This window comes from Drosophila innubila, chromosome X (assembly GCF_004354385.1).
Source record: "Drosophila innubila isolate TH190305 chromosome X, UK_Dinn_1.0, whole genome shotgun sequence".
NCBI lineage: Eukaryota > Metazoa > Arthropoda > Insecta > Diptera > Drosophilidae > Drosophila > Drosophila innubila.
In genome coordinates, this window is record NC_047626.1 from 29,468,921 (window position 1) to 29,490,753 (window position 21,833).

The 21,833-nt window shown below is 34.0% G+C and overlaps 4 protein-coding genes and 1 long non-coding RNA gene across 7 annotated transcripts; 2 read left to right on the forward strand and 3 right to left on the reverse strand.

Moving 5' to 3' along the window:
* Positions 1-334: 334 nt before the first annotated feature.
* On the reverse strand, positions 335-1,537 carry LOC117794250. The gene has a single exon (XM_034634834.1). It carries the CDS (start codon positions 1,425-1,427, stop codon positions 582-584), a length of 846 nt encoding a protein of 281 aa, XP_034490725.1. The 5' UTR covers positions 1,428-1,537; the 3' UTR covers positions 335-581.
* Positions 1,538-5,756: 4,219 nt separating this feature from the next.
* Positions 5,757-11,074, reverse strand: LOC117794252. The gene is made up of 3 exons (XM_034634836.1): positions 10,904-11,074; positions 6,408-6,521; positions 5,757-6,346 (listed from the first exon to the last, which is right to left on the reverse strand). The coding sequence occupies exons 1-3, from the start codon at positions 10,959-10,961 to the stop codon at positions 5,874-5,876; spliced, it is 645 nt and encodes a 214-aa protein (XP_034490727.1). The 5' UTR covers positions 10,962-11,074; the 3' UTR covers positions 5,757-5,873.
* Positions 11,075-12,467: 1,393 nt separating this feature from the next.
* LOC117794251 (uncharacterized protein F58A4.6) lies at positions 12,468-13,895 on the forward strand. Its single transcript, XM_034634835.1, has 2 exons — positions 12,468-12,974; positions 13,044-13,895. Exons 1-2 carry the CDS (start codon positions 12,588-12,590, stop codon positions 13,323-13,325), a joined length of 669 nt encoding a protein of 222 aa, XP_034490726.1. The 5' UTR covers positions 12,468-12,587; the 3' UTR covers positions 13,326-13,895.
* Positions 13,896-14,847: 952 nt separating this feature from the next.
* Positions 14,848-21,767, reverse strand: LOC117794249 (bleomycin hydrolase). Of its 3 annotated transcripts, XM_034634830.1 has the most exons (6): positions 18,105-18,139; positions 17,962-18,039; positions 17,267-17,898; positions 16,718-17,193; positions 15,217-15,337; positions 14,848-15,147 (listed from the first exon to the last, which is right to left on the reverse strand). In XM_034634830.1, the coding sequence occupies exons 1-6, from the start codon at positions 18,112-18,114 to the stop codon at positions 14,932-14,934; spliced, it is 1,533 nt and encodes a 510-aa protein (XP_034490721.1). In that variant the 5' UTR covers positions 18,115-18,139; the 3' UTR covers positions 14,848-14,931. The 3 variants fall into 3 exon arrangements, with proteins under 3 accessions (XP_034490721.1, XP_034490723.1, XP_034490722.1); XM_034634832.1 differs by lacking the exons at positions 17,962-18,039; positions 18,105-18,139 and adding an exon at positions 21,475-21,767; XM_034634831.1 differs by lacking the exons at positions 17,962-18,039; positions 18,105-18,139 and adding an exon at positions 21,247-21,375.
* On the forward strand, positions 20,612-21,109 carry LOC117794253. Its single transcript, XR_004618402.1, has 2 exons — positions 20,612-20,760; positions 20,817-21,109. It is a non-coding gene; the product is annotated as an uncharacterized LOC117794253 (long non-coding RNA).
* Positions 21,768-21,833: the final 66 nt, after the last annotated feature.

Here is a 21,833-nt window from a genome sequence, read left to right on the forward strand (position 1 = left end):
TTGTTGTACTGCTCCCGCTTGAAAATTCCGTGCCCACCCCTGGTATATAAATGCATATATATACGAAGAACCAGATTGTCATATGAAAATGTAATGTTCATTTCAGAATATCGCTAAATTTCTTTGGTTGTGCCAACAGTCTTAAAACGTGATAAGTATTTTTCACTTTAAGGTAAGGTTAGGGCTCGACTTTATCTATTCAGATATGTACTATATCTAAGTACATTTCCCCTCAAGATAATGATAAGGTCCTTCTAGTTATCGACTGATGATTGATATTGGTATTGACCCTAGCCTTCAATTTGAATTTGTATATATACATATAACGTACAAATCCCGCTTGGATATTTATGATGGGTATAATTAGAATTTGGAATAAACTGCAATATGATTGACATATCATTTCGTTTTTGTTTTTGTTTTTTTTTTTGAATTGCTGCATTTTGCAAGGCGTACATATTGTAATTTTGTTAACCGAATGGAAATTAAACCAAAATGGGAACTAATAAAGAAATCAAATAATTTTCCAATTCCTGATCCAAAATCTGTAGGCCAGTTGCTTGCAGCCACATTTTAACTATTTACTTCTTGCAATTCTTTATGTTCTTCCTGATATTGGAGATGATACTATGAGACATTCGGCCAGCTGTCAGGCGTATTCCGGTGCGGAATGGTTGATGCTTGCAGCCCAGACAGCGCTGCTCCAGAAGCTCGACCAACAGATCATCATCAGCTTCTTTGAGCTTATTGCAAGAGTGCTCCGAGCAAGAAACCGAACTCTGAAGCTCACAAATAATGTCCAGCTTCTTAGCATCCGCTCTGAGATTGGCATTACTGTCCTGTTTTTTTATATTGGGCTCATAATCCACGGCCTTGCTTCTCTTCTTGCTATCACTTTTGGGGCAGCACCAATATGCGGCCAGGAAATCCAATTCATCTGAAGATGCAGAGCTTTGCTCCTCAGGCTCATGCTCCCTGGGCTGTTGCTGCTGAGGCTCCTTTATGTCATCGGAGCTGGGCGAACGTTTGTCCTTCAATTGATCGCATGTGCGGCGAACAGCACTGGGAGTGCGATCTTGGATGCCCTTCTTGACTGTCTGGTCGTAGCTGTCGACAATGCGTGACACATGGCGCTGCTTCAGATCCTGCTTGTCCAGCTCCAACTCCTTCTCGCGATACTGCTTGGGCGTCAGCACCAGCGGCTGCCAGTGTAACTCCAGCGTGGACATGCGCTTGACCCCTTCATCCTCCAGGATGCTACCGTTAGTCAGCAACCGTCCCTTATATGTCAGCCTGCTGAACGCCATTGGCACGTTCATGGTGCGACCAATTCGTTTCTTTAAGTCAGCCACATTCCGAAAGCGATCCGTCTCATAGATGCTCTTACGACCATCACGTGTGAGCACTTGAATCTGTAGTTTGCGCATCTTGCTAATGGCAACTGCAATCGGTATGTTCCTCTATTGTTAATGAAGTTTGTTGGACAATCTTCACCTTTTCAATGATGTGTGCAATTTGTTTGTTTCAATTGCTATTCTATGTTATTTACAATACAAATTTCTGTGTAGGCCTCTATTCTGTTTTCAGACAAACGAATTTTAACTCATGGCATCGCCTGCCAATAAACTACCAACTTCTAAAATCATACATACTCTGTTCTCGAAATATGAACATTTTAAGACCAAATTACTAAGCTTAAAGTATGAATCTATAAAAATCCCAGTTCTTAATTTAAGAATAAAAATCATAAATTGTTAGGAAATTATGAATTTATTATATTTTCATGCACAGTGAAGTCTTTTCTTATTTAACATTGCAAGTATCTATGCGTTAAAAGAATATTTTAAAAATTTAAGAAGCATTTGCTAGGCACAGGGTGATATGCCCACAGGGTGATTTTTGATAGTGATAGTAAATAACACATTCATTTAGAATTAAGAATTTAGACAATATCAGAAATACTAGACAAGTACTTTTTAAATAAGTACATATTACTTGTAGAATAAAATAAAACTGCAATAAGTTGATTATATATCACTCAAAATTACAATTTTTTTTTTGTTTTATTTGTTAAATATTTCAAATGTTCTTATACTTATGCTTGTGGTCTTGAAATATAAGAATTTTTGATCTTATTAATAAAAACTTGGTCTAAATTGAAATGTTCTTAAGACCAAGTTATGTTTTCTAACTTTACGAATCTTATGTTCTCAACGAATTTTTTTAGACTAAAATTCTTATTTCTGAGACCAAAACATAGATTTTAGAACCTTTTTTTATCTGTGTATGAATCTTATTGATAATTATAATACAAGGTATCTAACCGATTCGAATATCGGATTCAGATTTGGTTTTAATTTTTGGTAATCGGCTACGCAAAATCTTTGTATATTGGTTTCGTAAAAGAGACAGGTTTTTTTTTCGGCTGTTTCGGTTTTGAAATACCGGTATGATTTAGTTTCAAAAATAGGTAAAAATGAGGTGCGCCGAAATTTGTCGTCATTACTCGAGAATTCTTGTTTAAATTTCTAGGAAAAGTCGAAAAAATGTATAACATTTTATTTTCTTTTTCATTAATAACGCGTCATTTAAGCTATGATTTATTCAAATCTATGGAGAGACGGCTAAGTAATTAGCATATAAACAATGAAACAAGTTTTACGCAAAGGTTGATTTTTGACGGATCGGTCCCATAGAAGCTATATGTTATAGTGGTCCAATTCCAACCACATTTTGACTGCTTGTATAAGTTTATACGAGGTTTAAAATTTATAAAATTGGTACAGATAACTTAAAAAGTTTTTTATACTAAAGGTTGCTCATAGACCGTTTGTATCGATCGTTCCTATGGCAGCTATATGATAAAGTGGTCAGTTTTCTAGTAAACATATTTGAACCAACTTCGGTTAGGATGCATAAGACCAACTTATATGCATATTCTATTCAGTTTAGTTAAGATTTCTCAAAGAAAAAAAAAGTTTTTCATACTAAAACTTGATTTTAGACCGATCGGTCCTATGGCAGCTATATAATATAGTGAACAGATTTGAACCAAAATTGGTGAAGATGTAAAGGACAATATAGAATTTGTTTGTGAGTTTGGTTGAAATATCTTAAAAAATAAAAAAGTTTTTCATACTAAATTGGATTTTTGACTGATCGTTTCTATGGCAGCTATATTAAAAAGTCAACCGATTTAAACCAAATTCGGTAGGGATGTATAACACATTACCAGATACACAACCTGCGAGATTGAATGATATATCTTAAAAAGCAGCAGAAGTTTTCATTCTAAATTATATCGCCGTCTCTCCATAGATTTTTAATAATCATATCTTAAACGACGTGTAATAAATGCAGCTATGTAAATAAAATTTCCTAGAACTTAAAAGTAAAAAGAGCTTAAAATATCATAATTTTCTTTATTCAAAAATTTAAGTCTCTTAAACTACTGGCTTAAATCTTAAACTGTATATTAATGAATTATAGATATATTCATTAGCTTTCAGAAAAAGTTTAGCTTTTAAAAATCGGTATTCTCGAGTAATGCTGACAAATTTTGGCGCACTCCTGAAAAAAAGTAATAAAAAACCAGCCAAATTTTAAAATATTCTAAAAAAAAAAACTCTCCATTGAAAAAAAATGTTTTTTGTCATATGGGTTTGGTTTTTGTAATAACCAAAAAGTTCAAATAATACCTTTTATTTGCCCAAAATAACAAATGTTTCATCCAATTAAACGCGAAAGACCCATATGTTATTGTTTGCGGCAAAGCTTACTGAATTTATTTCTGAAGTTGAATTTGAATATTGGATTTTTAATCGCCACGTCAATAAGTTGACAGTAACTCATCAATGAGTTGGCAGCTCTCTTCAAAACAACCATTAATATACTCTGTACCCTATAGTTATTGCACTATGGCGTATTTCAGGAAAGTACGTGGCAAAAATCAATTTTGAGTTGTTCCGATTAGCAAAAATTTGAATATGGTTCGATTGAAATTTTGTTCTAGTAATTTATACAGAAAATTTTATATGTTTGGTAAAATTTTTGTGGCGTGTGGAGAATTTCAAATTTGGGGTAATTTTCGAAAAATTTCAATTTCAATTGCAAACACAAAATTTTTGTTACTTTAATTGTTTTTAACAACTTTATAATTTTTTAAAAATTTGTTATTGCATTTTAAATGTTGACGAACATGAAATTTTGCGTTTGATCGTTAAATTTCTTTAAGTGGAATAGCAATCTCTTTAGATAGATCTTTTTTTGAATGAACGAATATTTTGCTTAAACTTTCATGTATTTGTAACATTTCTAAAACTATTTTTTATTTAGTGAACCGAAGTTTCCGGTATTTCGAAATCGAATCATTCAAAAACCGGAAACCGTTAAGAAACCGATATACCAAGATTTTGCGTAACCGATAACCGAAAAACAAAATGCAAACATAACGGAAAAATTAAAAAAAAACAATTTTGAAGAGAAACTTCATTGTAATTTCTCTGAATATTGGCACACATCGTATTTCCGATATTCTCTACAATCGCAAAATAAACGTGGATCTCAAAATACACGTCCAGGGTCTCTCAAAGTATGGTGTACTCGACTGCAGCCTTTCCATAACTGGATTGATAGAACGGTATATGCGTTAGATTTACGATTATATGTATTAACAAAGTTCGAAATGAGAATGTAGGGCATTACAATTGATAAGAAAAAAATGTCAACTTGTTCAATTAGAAATCTAAATAGCATACTCGTATGTACCTATTTGCATATGTATACTACTATATACATATGTATACATAAACGTATGTATTAGCTTCTTGTATATGTGCGCGTTCTTGTACCTAAGCATATTGACTAAACACATTAATCTCCTTTTCTCACATGTATATATTATGTGTAAGTGTATTTGTATAAATACATGTGTGTGTGTGTGTGTATGTATGTATGTTGTGGATACTTGGCAAACTGTTTCCGCATTTGTCCCATTCAGAGTCAATTGGGAGACTAGCGTTTGTTTTGAGGCGTTGATAAATTTATGCACCCCATTGGCGCAGCTTCCGGTTCCATTTGGCTCAACTTCTATACTAAATTTATAGTTTGTATGCGTATGCGTATGCGTATCTGTGTATGTGTGTATGTGTTGCATCAAATGTCAACCGTTAGACGGGCTGGCTGGCTAGTGGAAGTGGTTAGCTCAATGGCACCTCATAAACTCGGCAACAAAATGTTGTGACTCAGAAAGGAAATCTTTGTTGTTGCAGATCAAAGGCGCGATAATTTCATCAGTTTGGCTTGTTTTTCTTAATTTTTTACATATTATTTTTGTTTTACTAAAAAGAAAACTGGATAATATGCAAATTGTTAAGAAATACAAATGTCGTTATTTTTGCAAATTGTACTATAAATTAGAAAAAAAATTTTACAAATGTATTTGGTTTTTCTTAATTCCTTTTTTTTTTTTTTTTTTACTGCAGATGAGTGTCATATGCAAATTTTAAATACAAATACAAATTAAAAATTTTCTTCTTTTTCTTAATTTTTATTTCGTTTTCTTTTTACTAAAAACACGGATCATATGCAAATTGTATATAAGTAAATAAACAAATTAAAAATTTTGTTGATTTTTAATTTTTTACTTAATTACTTACTTTACATTACTTAAAAAAAGGATCATATGCAAATTGTAAATAACAAACACAAATTAAAAATGTCGTTTTCTTAATTTTTATTTTATTTTCTTTTTACTAAAAAAAAAAAAAGGATCATATGCAAATTGTAAATAAAAATACAAATTAAAAATGTCGTTCGATGCTCAGCAGTCGCCGCTTGAAGCTGGCAATTAACCGCTTCCGACTTCGTTCTCTTTAGAAAGTCAAGCTGGTAATGGCACAACCCATGAGCAATGCTAGCGAGAGGATGACTGAGACGGCGCCATCGCGAGCTAACGGAATGAGCTCGTTGTCCGGCTTCAGGGCGTTGCAGCCACGTCCATCACAGGTGAAACAGTTGCCGTCCTTGATGCACAGCTTGTTGGCCTGAGCGGAGCTGAGGCAACCGCGTTGGAATGAGCCATCGGCCAGACGCTGGCTGTTGCGAATGAAGCACTTGTCACCCAGACGGTAAATGGGACAGACTTTAATGGCGGCATTGTATTCGGTGGCGCAGGTGGAGTTGGTTGAGTTGCCGGAGCACTGCAGGCAATGGGCGCGATGTTGTGGGAAGAGCACACGGTTGCAGCCCTCGGAGAACTTACACACCTGACACTCCAACTCATTGTTGCATGCTCTCAGTGTGCTATTGTCTAGCTCGCTGGCACATCCACGAATCGTGTATCCATCTGAAAAGATCGGAGATAGTATGATTACCAATTTTAAGTTAATCACTTCATTGGCACATACCCTGCACTCGTGCATAGCACAGTCCGTCGTTCGATTTGCAATCCTTGGCCAAAATGGATGTTGGATCGACGGCACACTGCACATTAGTCTTCGAGTGGCATTGTACGCATCCCTCTATAAAATGACAAAAGCAAATGGTTAAACACATATAAGTACGGTAATTTTAAGTAGTAAAAATCTACTGAATATATTGATTTTTTAACTTTGCTATTTATTTTTTAAATCTACAGGGTATCTCAAAGACATCACATTGAATTCTTAATTAACAAATAAACACAGTTGGTCCAGAAAGTGTTTTGGCAAAAAAAAAAGTAAATTAAGAACCAAGAATGATAAAATAAGAAATTAAATAAAAATCTCAAACAATAAGTCAAAACACTTTGTTAACAAACTGTATGTATATTAGCCACAAAGTTTATAAAAAAATGTAACTTCTCATTTATATACATAAATACTTATGCAAACTTATATGTTTGTACATATTTGCACACGCGCATGCACTATAAATACTCGTATTTATTTGCCATAGAAAGATAACACATCAAAGTTTGAACTAAAGATTCAAAAATATTCAAATTTAACATGACTTTTCTAGCAGTAGTAGTTTTATAAATATTTAAGCATTCAAGGAGCGGTTGTATTGATTAAAAGTGAAAAACTTTATGTTAAATAATTCATTCCTTGAGGGCATTAACTGGTTATGATGTTTTCAATTATTTATATAGCATTTTGGTTCAAATTTAGTTATAATTTAATTTAGAAATAAATTTAATATGGACATAAAAATAATCTCGATATCATTAACAATTTGTTATCAATTTAATTTTATTGACACGTAATTGTCATATTGAGCCATAACAATCCAAATGATAAATAAAATAGAACTCCATTTTAGGCTGCCGCAACAATTGTATACAAGTTTGATACATTGGACAGAAACTCCGTTATTTTTGGCAAAAACACCAAAAATACTTTTTAATATTTTTGAAATTTTGTTACCATTTCCATTAAAGTCAGCTAACCGTGGAGGGCTTTTTTCTGCTTGAAAACTTTGTGCATTTTTGAGTATGAGCCATTTTAATAATATTGTACTATATAATACTGTGCTATTAAATGTGCAGAATATTCATATTCAAGACACATTTTTTGTATTGTGTTGTATTTAATGTTTTTGATAGAAATATATTTAAGAACAACCTGATTTAAACATACTCCTGATTCGTTGATAAGATCGAGTAAGATTACGCCGGATAACGAAAATTGCTAATGTGTGTTACTGTACATATAATTATTTTAAATAAAAATTTTTTTTTTGCATATTAGCGCGATTTAAAAATATTGTAATGCATTGTTCATGTGTATTTTTAGCACAATACTTATATCGGGGTTTCTGTTTATGTGGAGTATTACATTTATCTTGTGAAAGATATAAACAAAAACAAATAGGGCCGGTTTTTCAAGGTCTATTTAAGTTTGATAACTATATCACAGATATTTTGACGTAAAATGTATAGAAATTAATGTAAAATTTTAAAATATCTATTTGATAAAATTTAAGGAGACATTGAAAAACCGGCATATATAATCATTAATTATTAATCATTTTGTACGGTTATCATCAAAATATACTTATTTCATTCATGCATTTATGTCACAAAAAAAAAAAAAGAACTGATTCTTCACAGAGTCTGATAGGGTGAAATTAAAATTATGTTTTAGGGCAACTTACGAACTTACAAAGCTTCAAGTCTCTAGATTCTAGAATTAAAATAAGAGTTCCTCTACAAGAATACAAGAAACGGTATTTTCATGAATACACACTGCTCTCGGGAGCGTGCACACTTACGAGAGCTGACTGATAAGTAATCAGTCTTACCAAACAAACACATTTTTAACCACCCATAAGGGCCGAAAAAGCTTTAGGAAGTTCTGTCAATCCTGGTAATTTTGGCGGGAATTTAGCATGATCACTTTTGCATTGTCGACACAATGAGTAAAATCGAAAATCGAGCAGTCATTACACTGATAAAAAAAATGTTCTAAAATCAAGATTTTGGTCTCAGAACTAAGATTTTTGGTCTAAAAATTGCGTCGAGAACATCAAATTCTTGAATTAAGAGAACACATCTTGATTTTAAGAACATTTTAAATAAGACCAAGTTCTTATTTTAAGAATAAATGTTCTTAAAATTAAATTCAAAAAATAAAATAAATGAAAATTATTTTTTATATTAATATTTTTTTTTTTTATTTTTAAATTTTGATTTATTTATATTTTATTCTGTTTTAGTAATTTTATAAATGTTATTTTAATTTGATACGAGAGGGATTCGAACCGCCGCCTATTGCTTCACAACTGAAGCGGCCTCTCTAACCAGAGCGCCACGGTGCCATCATTTGTTTGATACGAAATAGTACGTATTTATACTTTCCTAACAATTTAAGATTTTTATTCTTATATTAAGATTTTTTAGATTAATAATCTTAGTTTTAGTAATTTGGTCTTAAAATAATCTTATTTTAAGAACAAAATATTTAAGATGAATGTTCTTGATTTTAGAACTTGGTCTTTTTTTTCAGTGTAGTCAATAAAATTCCGCCTTTTTTTTACCGATTAAGTGTATATATACATATTACTTAGAGTTCAAAGATGAAAGCAATGAAGTGGCATATCAGCAAACCTATGTAGCATACAGCTTTTGCGCGACAAAAATAACCTGTGTTGCCAGAACATTTTGGGTTGTTTTGCAGAAAAAGCCAGTGTTGAAAGATAGTTTAGTTTTGTTTCTTGAAAATTCGGGCCTAACCTAGTTTAATTGACCTAAACTTGTTGTGTCTTTCTGCAACGCATCTGAAATTTATTTATTCATTTTATACCCTGAGCTCATGAAAATGGGCAAAAATAGGTATAATGTGTTTGGCAGAATGGGGGCGTGGCAGACCCCCAAAGCATATATATTCTTGATCAGGATCAACAGCCGTGTCTGTCCGTCCGTCCGTCTGTTTGAACGCGTCGATTTTAGAGACCATAAGAGCTAGAGACTTCAAACTTGGTATATAGGTTCCTGGTTCAAGTTTTGTTTTTATTTTTGGATCGAACCACTATATCATATAGCTGCCATAGGAACGATGCTTCGAAAATTAAGTTTTAGTATGAAAAAGTTTTTTGTTTGTTGAGATATCGGAACTAAACTGATATAATATGACTCTGGGCTTGTATTATACATCCTGACCAAATTTGGTTAAAATCAGTTTACTATAACATATAGCTGCAACAGAGACGCTCAATCGAAAAGTAAGTCTTAGTTTGAAAAAGTTGTTTGTTTTTTGAGATATCTTAACCAAACTATTCTATCGGCACTGCGCAAGAAGTAATTATTATGTTCGTGGTAGCTCACCCTTTTTGCGCACAGTGCAGAATACCAACTTTCGTGTTTTTTTTTTTTTTAATAATTTATATTATTATTTAATATTTTTAAATTAAACTTTATTTTTTTGTCACCAAATTGAATATCAGAAATTTTGGGCTGGAATATGCTTTCGTCACTAGACTTTTACCTCGTGTAGGGGCTTTTTTGTGGGATACAACATTTACTGGGTGTGCTTGTATGTGTTCTTAAACGGATATATACAGGGGTGCCACAGAAAACGAAACCAACCGAAAATCTCCCAAAAATGTATGGAGTTTTGGGAGATATATATTAATATATTGAGGCGTACCGAAATCGAAAGGAAGATGGAACAGTACCATTATTATTTTAGTATATTCTGCTTATCTGTTATAAAGTGTATTAATATACCATATATACCCATTTAAACACTTATCTTTTGCATTCTTTGAGTTGCTAATGGAATTTTAACACTGATTACTCTCAATTCGTAACAACAACCTCAAATTTAATGATTTCGAGCTTTCGAATAACTGTACATTATCTTGTTTACAAATACTTCTATAATATGATTCACGAAATTTATTTCACATGTAGATATGTACATATGATATGTGTGTACTTCGGAATCTTTAGTATATACTATCATCTTCTTTGACTCATGGCTCGACTGATGACTCATTCTTCCCGTAAGTAGAAGAACAGGCCTGATTTTAATTAAAAGTCCACTTACATTCAAAGCAAAGCACAATTAGAGTATATTTTAAATAAATTTTGATTTGTATACAAGTATATATAAAATAGAATACATACGTAAAAAAAAAAATGTAAAAAAACGAAACATATGTAAGCCAAGTGTTTGCCGGTTATATGTACAACAACAAAACACTCGAGCACAATAAAACCCTCAGTTATCGAACTATAACCAAATACAACGTATGCAGGTATGTGTGTTTAAACAATGATAAGAAACCGAGTCAGATTATAAAAAAAATTGTAAAAGAACTTTGGCAATTCAATATTATATAAGGTATTTTCACTAGTAATTTCCTTAGTTATATAAGTTATATTTAAAGAAAAAAAAACAGCAACACAAAAAAACTTTACCGGAACTAACATATGCCAAAAAGGCAACAGCAACAATCACCAACAAATAGAATTTCATATTGAGTATTTCAACAGTTGTCACAAGGTATATTTTGTATTCTTAATTATGTTCGATTCCCGAGTCTCGAGTTCTTTGTAGCGCACTACGACCGTACGGACTGAAGCTCAGATAGTAACTAAAATACAGTTTTAATAAACGCGAACGGCATTGACGCGCTTTTAGGAGAATTTATTGTTAGCGTTATCGCGATCGCCATATAACTGTTGCCGTGTGTGGCGAAGATAACCCAAATAGGGGATGACTAGTTCGAGGGAGTAGCACACAGCTATCTACATATGTACATATATAAGCAACTTTCAAGTAAATTAAGGTGATATTTTCTTCGCGTACACATATTACTTATGTGTAAATATATAGCCTATATACTCATTCGTAAAAATGTAAACATTTTTCAACAATAAGGGTATATTATCTTCAGGTCTGTCCCATTTCCTAATAAAAATCGAGCAGGTGAATCAATGAAATACTTTTAAAGTGACAAGGTTTTAAATTAACGTGTTTGCAAAAACAATTACAAAGTATGATGTGACAATGGACAGACGGACATGTCCATTTAAAAATATATAAATTTGGGGGGATGCCCCGCCTCTTTTAATGCATTACATATTTCTTCTCAAAATTCTAATACCCACTGCAATCGTCTGAAAAATTTGATATACGAAAAATGTTGAAGTAGGATACGAGCTGAGAATACGGGTATCAAGCGCATGGCTATTGTACACTATCATCCGTCTGTCTAATTGTTGTTTGTGCATACTTTCAAGTTCTGTTTGCTTTAATAATCTATTGCTTCGGTCACGTTCAATATTTTCAAACTTCATTATTCGATCAGCACCCATCGCGAAGACTTCTGTGCTACGAATCTTAAATCTGTTTCTTTTATTTATATTAAAGATATTAAATATTAGAAAAAAAAAATAACACTGAACATTTTTAAAGTTGTTTTTTCTCATCTGGGCTGTCAGAAAACTGGATTTAGTAAAAGTTACAAAAAAAAAAATGGATTTGGTGTTACAACAAAAATAAATTTTGGTATAAAGTGTTAACACGAAATTTGGTTGCTCTAGCTCTTATACCATATTTTCGAGATCATGGGTTTTTACAAATTAATTTGTATCTTTGAAAGCAGAAAGGACGCATATTGTCTGATTGTTTTTTTACGTTTATTAAAAAAAAATTATAACAAAACATGTAATATGAAAATTACATTCAAAAATGTGTAACAATTGTTTAAACATTATATTTTTGCTGTGTGGGCTTTATAATAGGATCCGCAAGCTAATCGGCCTTCTTCACAGTGGGAAAATCCGCCAGATTTGCATATATAAATTGAAATCAATATCATATTAAAATCCGTTTATGGAATGCCCTTATTATATTTTTTTTTTTGCCAATCTCATCCGCAGCTCTTGTTGGAGCAATCGAAGTAGGAAAGTTATCGATATATCGTGTCTTATCATCGCAGGCGTTGCCAGACTGTATAAAGTACTTATAGAATCAGGTGGCACAACAAAGATGCATATATGTAAAGTAGCGTAAAACTTGTAACACGATTATTTCGCTGTGCCTTATGTGCTCAGCTGCCATATTAATTCAAACTGCATCACACAAGGAAATCAGAACATGACACTAATGGTGTGTGTCTGTGACTATTGGCAACACCGCCACTACTACAATCGTAGGTCAATTCAGCAAGCGGCTGGTGACGCCGGCAAGGGTAAGGATAACTTCGTACGTCGACTGCCATTGCAGCTAGATGCCATCACTGCCAACTACTGGCTGCGTGAGCTGCTCCAACAGAAGGTGCTGAGTGAAAGGCTAGAGCGTGAGCATGGCGTTCAGCTGTTATGGTTAGCATTGTGTCCGCCAGAGCGCGACACAATCGACTACAAGTGGTCGGATATGTTGGCCCATACAATATGGGAACACATTGAAGTTGAGCACTTGATGTCCTGGCTTTCCACACTAGGTGGCGGCTTCTCAGCACTGGGCGAACAGTTTGAGAGATGTGTAAGTGAAACAGAACAATAACACCAAGTACACTAATGCCTACACAAACACAGTATTTAACATTTACAGGCCGAGACGGCTGGCAAAATCTCGCTGCAACAGCTGACGATTGGTCTGCGTCTGGGTGATCCGTTCCTGCAAGCGCGTTGCAAGCTATACTACAGCATATCGTTAATCCAGCGCGGCCAACTGCGCCAGGCCAAGCATCTAATCCGCACCCAATACCGATTTGCGCTCCAGCACAAGGAGTTCGACCAGCGCCTAATGCGCATGTGCCTCGGGATTTGGCTGCGTCTGCGATTTGAGTATGAGGAGCGCAGGAGTCGTCGAGAATTGGAGCACCCTTACTGATATATATATAAATATACGTATGTACATTCAATCTGTTTGATGTTGGATTAGGTTTATGCATAAAATGGAATTGTTCTTGGTTAACCGATAGTCTTTAAGCTGCAAAATATACAATTTAGAAATTCAAAATATGCATTCAATATACATTATTTTTATTTAATATTGTATGTGTGTATATGTACGTATCAAATGCATTTTAACATTTCAACTGCACTTGCTGTGCCGGCACCAAAACACGCACAACGTTCTCATCCTCATTTCAGAACATCCAAATTTTGTACTTAAACTACGCAGTTTTGTTTCTATGCAAATAGTTGTATATGTAGATTAATTAATATGCTAACAAAAAAAGAATTGACGTCACGAGTATGTATGTATACATATGGCTACAGACACATCCATAAATTAACATAAATATTAAGTTGTTCAGTTCTTTTCAAATATATGTTCTCAACTGCCTTTAATAATTTCAATTTAATGTAATGAAGCGAAGAGATTCGGCTAAAATAAAACTAGATAATAAAGTTTGAGCAATAATAAATTGCGAAATGTGAAATTGGTTGAAGAAAGTACTTTCATAAGTTTTCATTTGATTTCTGATACAAGCTCGTCTTATAATTAGAAGATAATCAATAAAAGTATTAATCAGAGCAGCTTCTCGACTTTATTTAGTGAAACTACAATCAAACTAAGTGTTGTTTCTCATAATTCAAATTGGTTGAGTGTGAAACAAGTTACCGCAGATGTTATTTCTGAACACCATATACATCCATATTAATATTTTATAAAGTTTAAATTTAGGATGGCTGTTTTACATAAAAAAAAACAACTTTAAACTTAAGTCGTACAGACTCATTTTTTAAAATGTTTGATTTAAACATGAACCGAAAATTCACAGGTGAAATTAATCACATTAGGCTATCAATTTGGATGCCAACTACGTATCCTAGTGGGATCGGGGGTCAATTGTAGATTGACAATGCCAGAAATGTGTTGACTTGGGTAACAAGCGGGAAATCGACGCTGCGTAATCTAGTATATTTGGACTATTACTTTGGAACGAATCTTGACTTATTCGCTATATCAACTCGGAACATAACAGGCACAAAGTGAAAAACAGCGTAACAAAACATTTAGCAATTTCTTAATGTTTTTTGTTTTGTTTCATATAGAGTTATTTCCTGTTTCCAGTAGTTACCTTCTTCGCTTCATTATATGGATAAAAGTCCAGAGACTGATTTTTGTGGCATAAAGAACATTCGTGGATGGATGGATGTGTGTGTGTGTTTACTTTGTTTCATTTGACAGCCATTTTAATGCATATTATTAGCAGACCAAAGATATTTATATATTTATATGTATATGCATATATATATACACAATTATACATATATATGTATATATATAATATACATATAACATATACACATATATTTAAAACAAAAAAAAAGTTGAATATAATAGAAAACTGGCTAAAAATTTGACATAATATTATGGCCAAAATTTAACATATAACTTGAAATTTGCGGATTATTGCTTGTAGTGCTAACTTGTTGTTATTGTTATTGTTGTTATTGTAAAGCTTTTCCATTTGGCTGAAAGCCATTTACTGTGCCAGCGTGCCCATGGGATCCCAGGCAGGCAGTACAATAGGATCCATGTCAAAGACACGCATCACATCCTCGGGCACATACTTCTTATCGACAACCACCTCGAAGCCGAACTCCCTAAACCAATCGGCGCACATGACCAGATAGCCCTTTTCACCACGATCTTCACCCCAGGAGTTCTCTACACGCAGCTTATGCGCAACGCCGTTTTTCTGTCATTGGATAGGAAAGAAAATAATCAAATTACAAAATGGTCATGGCAATAACAAAGTTGCACTTACATCTACAGAGACGGCAGTAAAGACCATGGCATGCGTCATAGCTGATTCACCATAGATAAGACGATCCGCTTTGGAGAATGTTGTTTGTATATCGATGTCGAAGACCAGCTTGAAATCGTGGCTGTACATGAAAATAAAAGAGACAGTGCACCACCCAGAGGTGGAAGTGAGACAAAGAACAAGATTATATACATATGTATGTCAATGTTAAAATAAGATTTAATAATTATAAAAAGAGACAGAGCACCATCCAGAAACGGAAGTGAGACAAATAACAAAATTATACACATACTATATGTCAAAGTTAAAATAAGATTTAATTATTATAAATATAGTAACTTAAATGCTTGACTTTAAAATACTCTTTCATACCCATTTTAAGTATATTATCGGACGTAGCCAGGTAAAGTATTTAAAATTATAAGGATTCTAGAGAATTATGAAACATGTATTTTATTCCAAAAGGGAACATTAAAATAGTGGAAAGGAATCCTTTATTGTGAAAAAGGATCAGGATAGCAGAGTTGCTCTTTGCAAGTGTTCTGTTTTCACCAGTTTTGGAACTATTCGAGGAGTCTAAAGATCATAAATAGCTGGGGTTTGTTATTTTATAAATTTTTCAAAAATAAAAAAACACAATAGTTGTTAAATTTGATCTAAAAGAAATGCGATCACTTAATTAGATAAAAATATTAGATTGTCAAATAACTTTTGTTTAACCTAATCCACTCTACAAAAAATACACAGTATATTAATAACAGCAATTTCTGACACATCATCCCCCTCTTCATATTCATCATGTCTACGTCTTTGAACTCGCACGTGGTATCCCTAACTCGAAACACATTTGATTTATGTATTTATGTTATTCAGAAACATATCGTACTTACGAAATTATGGCTCTCTAGCTTTAACTATCAGATGCACATAGTTATACAGACTGACAGTCGGACAGAACTAAATCGACTCAGCTGTTGATACTGACCAATAATATATCGCTCATTTAAGACAGTCATAACTCAAAAAACGGCGTTTCGCGAAAAACGATTTTAACATTTTTTGTTTAGCACCACCTTGCAGTAAAAAAAACTAGGCTTTCACATGAAAGATATACAAGACATAAATATGAAACTTTACCCAATATAGATTAGAATGTCAAGAATATTTCTGTATTATAAAATTAAAATTCGTATTTTGGAGTTATGACAAAGCTATAGTACACTATTTTGCTTATCTTCAGCAGGCACAGGTAATAATTAAAACTGTACTGATAAACTGATAAATGACAACAAAAGAGCTAATACATACAATAAAGTTGAATATATGATGGACTAGCTGGCCTTTTTTGTTTAATGATAAGCTGGAACATGTTCTTGGTATTCAAATATTACACATTTTCGACCCAAAAGTGCATGTTTGTAAAAATATTATAATTAAATAAAATCTACCTATTTGTCAAGCTAAGATATATTATATAAAGAGACTTGCAGATGTTACTTACACATCAACATCCTCAATGCCTTGCTTGGAGGCGAAACGCTTGCTAACCTCACAGCCAAACCAGACAGCCTCACCCGCTTTCAACGATTTTGTGACCATGGCCAGCAATAGTTCGACGGACTGATTGTTGTATAGGACAGGTCGACCGCCGACTACATTACCTAAACAGTCGACCGTGTAGGCTTGATCGTAGCTGCTAGTAGGACGCGGATCGGTAACGAGGCACACCTTGTCCTCGACATTGAAATGCGGTTTTACATAACGCTCGTAGAACTCTAGAGAACTGATTGGCCCAATTGACTGATAGTTCTTTGATTTGTCATAGTACTCCCAGGTGAAAGTTTCGGCTGGAATGCCCAAGCAAATGCCAACCACTTTGTAAATCTCGGCCATTTGTTCCTGTATCTTGCTGGCAATTTCCTGCTCACTTGGCTGTCGTTCCAACAACACTCGCAAGTGGCGCGCATATTCGCGCAGCTGCAAACAACAAGATGATGGAACATTAGTTGGTCAATTAATTACGTTATTGTTATTTTTGTTTTTCTTTTACCTTGCTCTTCAGTATGGCATTTAGACGTATGCTGGACTCGCAGCTAAAGCTCTCTGGAAAACATTTCTTTGGCATTAGACCGTGTTTGATTATTAGATTGACCAGCATATCCCACTGTCCGCCATCAGAGGTGGGATCGAGCAGCAAAAACGATACCAATCGGCCATCAACCTTCTCGCCGCGTTGTGCCGTTTTCACGATATTGTTGAGAAAATAGTTGCATCGCTCGATTTTGTCCCAGTAAAAGAGGAACGCTTGAGAGAACTCAAATTCATCCAGATTGTAGTTTTTCATGAAGGGCAGGCGTATGCAATTGAGTGCTGCAAACAGCCAGCAGCGTCCCGAGCTGCGTTGATTGGTAATCGGTTTGCCCTCCGTTTCCACCTTGTAGTTGAACACATGATTGGTCGTCTCCAGTGCCTTGCGGGACAGGCACACATCGAAGGGATCTACCCGGGAGCAGACATTCTGCGCCAGCAGATTCTTCGGTTCGCTATAAAAATTCTCACGCCATTTCTTAAGTAGCTCCTCCGTTATGGCGCTACTGCTTGCATCTTTAAAACCGATATGGCTGGCGCCGGTGTTGTTATTGCTGCTGCTGTTGCCGCCTCCTGGGATGATATTGTTGTCAGCTGAAATTACATCGGTAAGGGTATTGCAATTGTCATATACTCCATTTGGAACTGCATTTTTACTTGCAGTTGCAGCTGCTTTCGCCACCTGTTGAAGCTTCATTGAGCGGGTAAACCGATACACCGTAAGTTTTTTAAAAGCTAATACAATTACTTTTTAGATTTATTGGACAAATCACACTAGATAGATAGTAACGAGTACATACGCATAAACATTTTTTCCCCAAATATGATCTCGATTTCAGGGACTCCAATGATCGAAATTGTTGATTTATGTAATTTATTTACGAACGCAAAATGTGCCTATAATTTGATACATATTTATTATTACGATTAAATATGTCATACTTATCTTCAAAAATGCAATATGTAAGATACTGTAGTTTGAATAGTGATCAAGTTCTCACAGCGAATATTATTTTACATACAAGTTTCGGACATTCTAGAAATTTTGTTAGTAGATATAAAACGTATGTTGAGTCCGGATCCTTATACAAAATTATGACATGCGCCATTTCTTTATTGTCTCACATCAGAATTTTTCTCTATTGGATTTTGTTCAGCTTAAGGATCCCCATCTTTAAGATATGATCTGTTCTTCTTTATAACAAATCTCTTCATTCCATACAGTTTTCGGTATTCCTATTTATAAATCTTATAAAAGAAAGTCGATACTCTATTAATATTAGCAAGTCTCGGTGGTGCAATATTTTTCAAAATAATGAAATAATATTTTCTTGCAATGACAGACCTGGATATAATATTGCATTTACGCATAATTCTTGAAAATAAATTTTTAAAAAATCTGTATACCTTCCATACTACAAAATTTACGTAAGTTCATTCTACAAAATCGATGGATGTGATAAGACTTAAATGAATCATTTATTTAAATAAAACGACTGTAAAGATGTAAGTGGCGAGCAAAAAACTGTCGAGTGGCTCAACTGTAGACATTTCACACCTCACCGCGAGCGAAGCAAGCAGGGGGCGTAGACCCCTTGATTTATATACAGTATGTCAACTAATTTTTTTGCAAAATAAAAAAAGACACTCAAATGCAACATTAACTTACAAATTTTGTGGTGTGGGCACTTTTTTTGAAAATATTTTCTTTGCAGATCTGTATATTGATGTATAACTTATAGATAAAACCAAAAAAACTAACAAAAATAAGTCAAATAACAAAAATAACACAAGAAATACAAATGCTTTAATTAAAGCACTTTTGTTACTTGTGCTCCGAGTGGGTACCCTAATCTTTATAAATAATTTTCAAATAAGGTTATTTCGATTTTCGGGCAATTGCCAATTGCCAATTTTCGTTTATTTTTTTTTTATTAATTTATATTTTTGTTTTTATATTAAACTGAATTTTGTTTGTCACAAAATTGGATATCAGAAATTTTGGAGCTATAAATTGCTTCACCACTAGACTTTTACCTCGTGTAGAGGTTTTTTACTTAAAAAAGTTTTAAGGTACGCCTAAAAGCCCTCAAACACACCTTTCCAATGATATATAAAACATATCTGTAGCTTCTATAGTTTGGAAACTGTTGAGGTTTAATTTTTAGCGGGATTTAGCGTTTCTCGCTAAACTAGCGGTTTTTTTCAAAAAGTCTTAGAACAAACATTTCTAGATTTTCGAATAGGAATAAATCCCCATCATTACATCTAAACTTCTTTAGCGCTTTTATGCAAACAGACAAATAAACTGACTTTTCATTTCATTTTGAGAAGTCCACTAAAATTTTCAAATTTATTTAAATTTTGAGCCAGCTATCGGATTTTGGTGAACGAGGTATTAATCGACGCGTATTTTTAATTAGAATTTAAAAAAAAATAAATTTTATCAATAGGCCCCAACGGCGCCATTAGCTGCAATCATAAAAATTTTTCCTTTCCCACTTACACCCCTTATCTCATGAACCAGGTGAGTTGGCAAAATTTTTAGTATGCCATTTTGTTAGTTAGGACTAAACCTATCGATCGGTATATGACTCTAATCGGACAGTCGTGGCAATTTAACATATTAGCTGTATATATTGCTAGTCGCCTTTCGCACCCTTCGTGCTGCTTCCGTCACTAGCGCAAACTGCCGTCCGCAGTGATTTCTTGTGGTATTTTTGTTATAAGACTTATTTTTGTTAATTTTTTGGTTTTATCTATAAGTAATACATTAATATACAGACCTAAAAAAAAAAAAATAAATAAAAAAAGGTCCTATAACACAAAATTTGTAAGATAAAGTTGAATTTGTGGGTGTTTTTTAAATTTGCAAACAATTAGTTGACATACTGTACATCATACATATAGTACATGTATATATTTAAATTAAGTAAGAAAAACCAAACAGTGAGCTACTCTATACAAAATTACATATGTATTTATCTATAAGGAATCTTATCGGCAATACTTTCTTTTGTAAGATGTCTTGGAAACTGAAGGCGTGGTCAAAAAAACCGAAACCGCTGCGCATAAAAGAAAATTGAATTATGCGCGGCGTTAACAGCTGCAGCTTATTAACTTTGCTGTGTGTGCGTCTTGCACTTTGGAGCAATGAGTGTTCACTTTTTGCCATTTGCTTTGTTTTTCACAGTTATACACCGACAGCAGCGCAGCGGAAAATGTGGTTCCCCCTCAACCCCCAACCCAACCACCCACGCAAGACTTTTGTTTTGTTAGATGTCATGAGTGCGCATATGTATGAGTGCGTTGTGTCAGTGTGTCCAAAATAACTCTTTTATTTATTTTAAAAATCGCTTGGCAACACTGCACAACAAAGAAGAGTAAAAATAAGTGCAAGTAGTGATAAGAACCATATACAGCTATGGGTACATATGGATGTCTGACTGTATTTATGTATGTATGATCTTGTAGGGATTGTCAGATAAACTAAATTGGAAAATATTTGCCAGATTGCTTTTTATCTCGATTGTAAAAGAGCTAAGCAATAGCGCAAACCGCAGAGACGAATGAGAAGCGAATGTTGCAGAGTGCAATTAAACCAGTTTAACGGCATATACACACACACATACACATGCGCGCAGACATGAAGACACGTAAAAACACACACACATACGACAAGCAATGAAGGAACGGGGAGAAATGGAAGGAGAGCAATATGCCGTTGTTAAACTTTCGCGAAAGCCGGCGCCCTGAGTGCTGATGCCTCAAATCTAAACAAACTAACACAAAGGGTTACAAAGCAGAAAAAAATATAAATAAGAGGCAGCAACAACAAAAACATGTTTATCCAGCTTTTGTACGAGTAGCACCTCAATTGGTGGGCAAAGGCAAAGGCAAAGGCAAACCAGCAAAAACAAACAAATTTGGGTGAAATTTTACTTTCGTTGTCGTTGTTGTTATATTGGGGAGTCAGCATGTTGCTTCTCGCTCGCTCCCGCACAAAACGAGACGAAACTGTTGAGCGATGCGGATGCCTCCAACACAATCAGAAGCAACTAAATCGACGGCTAAATTTTTCTTTGATTGCTGCGCCTGCAGCTGCTGTTGGCAATTATTTTATAATTCTTGCGGAGCGTTGCAGTTTCTGTTTGTGCACTATTCACTTACACATTCTAGAATCTCGAACGTTGATGATTATTAGTTGGCGATTGGAGATGCTTGCAACTTTTGATGCCCTTTTTTAAAACACTTTTGTAACAATGTTTTAACTTAACTGTTTTTTTTTTTTATAAGTTATTACGTTTGCACGGCAAACAAATTGTTGCGACTGCTAAATTCGCTCTATTTGTTTGCAATTTCTATTTATTAATGAGAAAAATGAAAATGAAAATGTGCTTTAGACCGAAACACGAAACAGAGTCCAAGACAAATGCTAGAGAATATCGATACAGCGATAAATTACAGGGCTGCCAGACTATACTTCCAAATATCGATACATCGATATATAGAAACCAATTAATTGGTAT

Excerpts from the sequence above, each read along its gene's own strand:
- LOC117794249 (XM_034634830.1), bottom strand. Across the intron at positions 15,338-16,717 it reads GGCATTGAGGATGTTGATGT|CCACGATTTCAAGCTGGTCT; the intron begins GTAAGTAACATC and ends TTTCATGTACAG. Across the intron at positions 15,148-15,216 it reads TTACTGCCGTCTCTGTAGAT|AAAAACGGCGTTGCGCATAA; the intron begins GTAAGTGCAACT and ends ATCCAATGACAG.
- LOC117794251 (XM_034634835.1), top strand. The coding sequence starts at position 12,588 with ATGACACTAATGGTGTGTGTCTGTGACTATTGGCAACACCGCCACTAC. Across the intron at positions 12,975-13,043 it reads GCGAACAGTTTGAGAGATGT|GCCGAGACGGCTGGCAAAAT; the intron begins GTAAGTGAAACA and ends TAACATTTACAG.
- LOC117794250 (XM_034634834.1), bottom strand. The coding sequence starts at position 1,427 with ATGCGCAAACTACAGATTCAAGTGCTCACACGTGATGGTCGTAAGAGC.
- LOC117794252 (XM_034634836.1), bottom strand. The coding sequence starts at position 10,961 with ATGAAATTCTATTTGTTGGTGATTGTTGCTGTTGCCTTTTTGGCATAT. Across the intron at positions 6,522-10,903 it reads TTTGGCATATGTTAGTTCCG|AGGGATGCGTACAATGCCAC; the intron begins GTAAAGTTTTTT and ends GTCATTTTATAG. Across the intron at positions 6,347-6,407 it reads GTGCTATGCACGAGTGCAGG|ATGGATACACGATTCGTGGA; the intron begins GTATGTGCCAAT and ends CGATCTTTTCAG.